The following is a 6,681-nucleotide window of genomic DNA, read 5'->3' as shown; positions in this document are numbered from 1 at the left end:
TTCTAGGCAAGAGTACTGGAGTGGGTTGCCATTTCCTTCACCATGGAATCTTCCCGACCCAGGGATCGAACCCAGGTCTCCCGCATTGTAGACAGACACTTTACCGTCAGACCCACCAGGGGAGTTTGGCTGACTGGGGGTTAAATGTGGGGGAGGGGCACGTCAGGAGTTGGGAAGTGGGACGTCCAGTGTCACGTGACTGGGCTGCCATAGTAACAGGCCTCCCTGCCTTGCATCCAATCAGATATGGACAGTGTCTGTGACGTCAGGGAAAGCAGGGCCTATAAATTCGGCCAACGGCCTTCAACTCCCTCACTGTTCTTCTGGGCTGAGCTATGGGGAATGGTGGCTCTGTCGTGTCCCAACCATCCTCTGACAGCTATGAGGAAGACGTGATCACCAAAGAAACTGGCACCTCCGAAACTGAGCCCTCTGAAACGGAGATGGCGAAAGCAGAGACCTCCAAACCAGAGCCGTATGATGCAGAACCAAAAAAGGCAAAGCAGAAGACAGCTAAGGGCCGCTGTCGCCGTCGCCGGCACTGCCATAACGACAATTTCTCAAGTTTTGCTACCTACTTCCCTAGGGTGCTGAGGCAAATGCATACAGGCCTGAGTCTTTCCCACGACTCCATGAACATCCTGGATTCGTTTGTGAAAGATATGTTTGAGCGGATTGCCAAAGAGGCCGGGCGCCTGGCCTGCTACAAGTGCTGCACCATCACGCACGAAGACATCGAGATAGCTGTGCGTCTTCTGTTGCCTGGGGAGCTCCGCAAGTATGCCATAACTGCGGCCACCAAGTCGCTCATCAGATACCACACCTGCAGATGAACTGCCTCTGGACTGTCTGACCATCTTCCCCTTAGGCCCTACATTACTCTTTAAAACATTTCTACCCCAAAGAAAACATTATAAACCTCATTAACTTTGCTTCAATATGTGTCGGTTGTGTCATTTGTTCGATGGAAAATCGTGTACTTTTCCCAACTCGTCACTTTCCTAAATGGTTATTTCTATTCATGATTTCTCAGTAATTTTAGGGATCTTTATGGTCAAAATTCTTTCCCTACAAGTTTCACTGGCCTTTTCCATTTTCATTCTCCCATCTATATTTAGGTATCATCCAGAGATTTTTATATGGGGTATGCTGCTGCTGCTGCTGCTGCTAAGTCGCGTCAGTCATGTCCGACTCCGTGCGACCCTATAGATGGCAGCCCACCAGGCTCCCCATCCCTGGGGTATAGCAACCGATAAAAAACAGTGTGGTCTTCCCGGGTGGCTCAGAAGTAAAGAATCTGCCTGCAATGCAAGAGTCGCAGGAGAGGCAGGTTCCATCCCTGGGTCATAAAGATCCCCGGGAGGAGAGCATGGCAACCCTCTCCAGTATTCTTTCCTGGCGAATCCCCATGGAGAGAGGAGCCTGGTGGGCTACAGTCCATAGGGTCTGCAAAGAGTCGAGCCCCACTGAAGCAAGGTAGCACGCAGGCACACAAAGAGCAGTGTGTGTGTGTATGTGTGCTCAGTCACTCAGTCATGTCCAACTCTTTCTGACCCCATGGACAGGAGCCCGCCAGGCTCCTATCTCCTCGAAAATTTCCAAGCAAGAATACTGAACTGGGTTGTCATTTCCTACTCCAGGGGATCTTTCTGTCCGAGGGATATAAGCTGTGTCTCTTTAGTCTCCTGCATTGACAGTCAGATTCTTTACCACTGCACCAGCAGTAGCAGATGTAAAAATCACATTTACCCATCCTATTCCTTCAATCCCAATTCACTTCCATGTGTAAAATAGGACTCAAACACAGTGTAAAATAAGAAAATTCTAAATTTCTGGAATCAAGCACCATATCTTCTGAAATTACCTTATCCAGATTTCTCTGATCCTATTTTTTGTTTGCAACCTATAACATTTTGCTTAAAAAAAAAAAATCCTGACTGAATTGCAAATTTTCAGGGATGATGGGATAGTCCAGTGACAGTGAACGTAGCCACAGTCTCCACAGTAGCAGCCAATGAGGGACTGGTAGCCCATGAGATAAAGCAATTGGCCAAACGTATGGTAGAGTGAGGAGGGCTGAACAAATAACAACCTTCCTCTGACACTCAGCCTAGAGATGGAGCGGGAACGTGGGGTGATAGTTTCCCTGATGTTTTTCCATTCAGGCACCTGCTGTTAACCATGGCGATTTAAGTACAGGGATCCATTTCTTGGGGCTTCCCAGGTGGTGCTAGTGGTAAAGAACCTGCTTTCTTATGTGGGAAACGTAAGAGCCATGGATTCAACCCCTGGATTGGGAAGATGCCCTGGAGAAAGGCATGGCACCCCACTCCAGTATTCTTGCTGTAAAGTTCCATGGACAGAGGAGCCTAGCGGGTTACAATCCATAGGGTCTCAAAGAGTCAGACACGACTGAAGTGGCTTAGCATGCACACATCCATTTCTTGGGTCTTCCCGGGTGGTACCGGTAGTAAAGAACCTGCCTGCAATGCGGGAGACACAGGAGACCCAGGTTCTGTCCCTAGATGGAGAAGGTTTTGCGGGAGACACAGGAGACCCAGGTTCTGTCCCTAGATGGAGAAGGTTCCCTGGAGGAGGGCATGGAAACCCACTCGAGTATTCTTTCCTGGATAATTCCCAGGGACAGAGGAGCCTGGTGGGCCACAGTTCATAGGATCACAAAGAGCGGGACACAACTGAAGAGACTTAGCGCACATGCATGCATCCATTTCTTGTTGTGGGACATGTCTCTAGCTCCTTGCATCAAAATAAGGAGGAGGACGATGTTCAGCAGTAAGAGAAATAAGATGACTCCTTCTTCTACCTCACGTATTTGACTACTATTGCTTATGATAGTATTTACTGAATTTAATTTCCATTGTGTTTTTTTCTTGGTGCATTGACATTTTTATTTCTATAAGTATATTGCTGAATTTCAAAGTAGTTGGTAATTTTCCTATTCCTTTTATTTTTGTTTGTTTTGAGATATTTTTTATTTTTTAATTAATTAATTTTTTATTGAAGGATTATTGCTTTACAGAATTTTGCTGTTTTCTTTCAAACCTCAACATGAATCAGCCTAGGGTATACATATATCCCCTCCCTTTTGGAGCTCCCTCCCATCTCCCTCCCCATCCCACCCCTCTAGATTGATACAGAGCCATTGTTTGAGTTTCCTGCTCCATACAGCAAATTCCTGTTGGCTATCTATTTTACATATGGTAATTTAAATTTTGGTGTTACTCTTTTCATGCATCTCACCCTCTCCTCCCCTTTCCCCTTGTCCATAATTCTATTCTCCTATTTCTTTTTTAAAAGATTGATTTCAAGCTTACTACATCCTTGGAGAGAGAGAAAGCACTCTGAGATTTCAGTCCTTTTTAATTTACAATGATTTTCATTAGAACTTAATATTTCATTATATTTTAAATTATTCATTTTTGAACTTTAAGCAACAAGGATATGCTGTATAGCACAGAGAAATATACAAATTATCTAATAATAAATGTAAACAGTATAATATATAAAACAATGGAATCACTGTTATAAACCTGAACAAATATAATATTGCAACTCATGAATATAATCATAAAAATTTTTAAAGTTAAAAACAATTTATCAGTACCACTGTTATTGGATGTAGAAATCTGTGAAGGATGTGACTCTCAGCAAAACAATGAGAGAAAAGCTAGGAGGATCTAAAAATTCCAACCTCTTGACCCCAGCTGTAGTGTTTTCTCTAGGTCAGTCATGAGAGAGTTCAGTAACTTCAAAATTATTTTCCTAGCAATTTCATTTCCCAGTTTATTCTCATTCTCCCAAAGTGTACTATGGAGTTCTTCAGAAGCAGTTTATGTGTGATATGCAACAGATAAAGTGAAGAAACGGATACACTCATCCACTACCTCTATTATACTTTCCCCACATATCCCAGTTTATTTACATATTTTCCACATATCCTAGTTAATCAAACTTTTAAATATATAAATGGGAACTGATATATAGTACAGAACTGGCAAAACAAAAATTTCACACACATTTCAATTTTCTTATTTCCTCGTTTTTGAAATTGTTTTAAAAATTCATAAGAGAACAAGATGGCAGAAGAATAGGCAGACGTGGAGTACATCTCTCTCCACGGATACATCAGGAATACACCTTCAGACACAGAAGTGCATGCAGAACACCAGCTGAGAGTGGACAGGAGTCACTGACCAGCAGAAAATAATATATCAGATCAGATCAGTCGCTCAGTCGTGTCCGACTCTTTGCAACCCCATGAATGGCAGCATGCCAGGCCTCCCTGTTCATTACCAACTCCTGGAGTTCACTGAGACTCACATCCATTGAGTCAGTGATGCCATCCAGCCACCTCATCCTTTGTCGTCCCCTTCTCCTCCTGCCCCTAATCCCTCCCAGCATCAGGGTCTTTTCCAATGAATCAACTCTTCGCATGAGGTGGCCAAAGTATTAGAGTTTCAGCTTTAGCATAATTCCTTCCAAAGAAATCCCAGGGCTGATCTCCTTCAGAATGGACAGGTTGGATCTCCTTGCAGTCCAAGGGACTCTCAAGAGTCTTCTCCAACACCACAGTTCAAAAGCATCAATTCTTCAGCACTCAGCCTTCTTCACAGTCCAACTCTCACATCCATACATGACCACAGGAAAAACCATAGCCTTGACTAGACGGACCTTTGTTGGCAAAGTAATGTCTCTGCTTTTCAATATGCTATGTAGGTTGGTCATAACTTTCCTTCCAAGGAGTAAGCGTCTTTTAATTTCATAGCTGCAATCACCATCTGCAGTGATTTTGGAGCCCAGAAAAATAAAGTCTGACACTGTTTCCACTGTTTCCCCATCTATTTGCCATGAAGTGATGGGACCGGATGCCATGATCTTCATTTTCTGAATGTTGAGCTTTAAGCCAACTTTTTCACTCTCCTCTTTCACTTTCATCAAGAGGCTTTTGAGTTCCTCTTCACTTTCTGCCATAAAGGTGGTGTCATCTGCATATCTGAGGTTATTGATATTTTTCCCGGCAATCTTGATTCCGGCTTGTGTTTCCTCCAGTCCAGCATTTGTCATGATGTACTCTGCATATAAGTTAAATAAACAGGGTGACAATATACAGCCTTGATAAACTCCTTTTCCTATTTGGAACCAGTCTGTTGTTCCATGTCCAGTTCTAACTGTTGCTTCCTGACCTGCATTCAAATTTCTCAAGAGGCAGATCAGGTGTTCTGGTATTCCCATCTCTTGAATTTTCCACAGTTTATTGTGATCCACACAGTCAAAGGCTTTGGCATAGTCAATAAAGCAGAAATAGACCCACCCAAACCTTGGTAGGATGAAGGAACTAGGAGAAAAAACAGGAGTGTTAGTAGGACTGCACCTGCCTTCAGCAGGTGGGGGAACTGAAGCAAGGGTCCAATCCCCACATCAGGGCAACTGTCTGAGTCAGAGGAGAAACATTTAAGGATGAGAGTGAAACAGCTTGTCTGTGGCAGTCTAAATGGAATGAGAATCAGACAGTCCTTGTAACCATACATACCCAAGACAGGGATGCAGATCCCCTGGAAGGTGCAGCAGCTGGTGGCTGGAGTTTAGGTATTGTGGAGGAATCCCAAAGTGAGGGCTGCTGTTGACTGTGCAGAGACTTATCAAGGTAATGTGAGGGAAGAGACTGTGGTGGGAAATGCCTGTGGAGGAAGGCCAGGCAGCCATGGAAGCTAGGCGATACTGCTGAGTCACGTTTGGGGATGGAGTCATCACCATAGCCTCTCTCTCCCCACAGTGCCAGCATTGGCAGCTGAACAATAGAGAGGCTGGCCCAGCAAGCACCTGACGCACTGAACTACAGAGTAGGACCCCACCCACTGTGCCCCTTTAAGTGCCTGATGTGCCAATCTACAGAGTAGGACCCCAGCCAGGGGGTCCCCTATATGTGCCTGATGTGCCAAACAACAGAGAAGGTCCCCAGGCAAGGAAGCCCTCTAAGTGCCTGAATGAGTGGAGCTACGGAGAAAGACTGGCCAAAGAGGCCTTCTGATCGCCAGCTACAAGAGGCTCGCAAAAAGACTCTGATGGGGCCATAACTCCTGCGGTGGAGGCAGTCTGTGTCCCTGCACACTTGGTGCTGCCAGGGTCCCCGCAAGCCAAGCAGCTGTGCCATCTTCACCCTCAACTCTCACTGGGGCAGAGCTGCCACAGGCAAAAAACGTCTTGTGCCTCTGCATGTGGGGTCGCTTCGGTAGTGTCCTACTCTTTGCGACCCTGGAGACTGTGGCCTGCCAGGCTTCTCTGTCAGGGAGCAGGGTTCTCCAGGCAAGAATACAGGAACATGTTGGCCAATACTGGTTCACATGGCTGTGCGGCGCTGGAGCGGCCCTGAGGAGATACCCCACGTCCAAGGTCAGAGAAGCCCAGCAAGATGGTGGTGCTGGAGTGACTTTGAGGAGATACCCTACGTCCAAGGGCAGAGAAGCCCCAGGAAGACGGTAAGGGGGGGTGAATTCACGTTTAGAGTCACACCCCATCTCCACCAGAGACACTCAGAGGACTCAAACAAACCTTGTGTGCACAAGGACCCAGAGACCCTACATAGACTGAGACAGAACTGGGTTTGAGTGTCTCCTGTGTAGGTACGGATCAGCAATGGACTGCCGCAGGGGCAGGGGCCCT

General features: G+C 45.9%; 1 protein-coding gene across 1 annotated transcript; it reads left to right on the top strand.

Moving 5' to 3' along the window:
- The first annotated feature begins 335 nt into the window (after positions 1 to 335).
- On the top strand, positions 336 to 833 carry LOC133242570 (histone H2B type 1-A-like). Its single transcript, XM_061408756.1, has one exon. The coding sequence runs from the start codon at positions 336 to 338 to the stop codon at positions 831 to 833; it is 498 nt and encodes a 165-aa protein (XP_061264740.1).
- Positions 834 to 6,681: the final 5,848 nt, after the last annotated feature.

This window comes from Bos javanicus, chromosome X (genome assembly GCF_032452875.1).
Source record: "Bos javanicus breed banteng chromosome X, ARS-OSU_banteng_1.0, whole genome shotgun sequence".
Lineage (NCBI taxonomy): Eukaryota > Metazoa > Chordata > Mammalia > Artiodactyla > Bovidae > Bos > Bos javanicus.
This window is presented reverse-complemented; position numbering and strand designations above follow the sequence as displayed.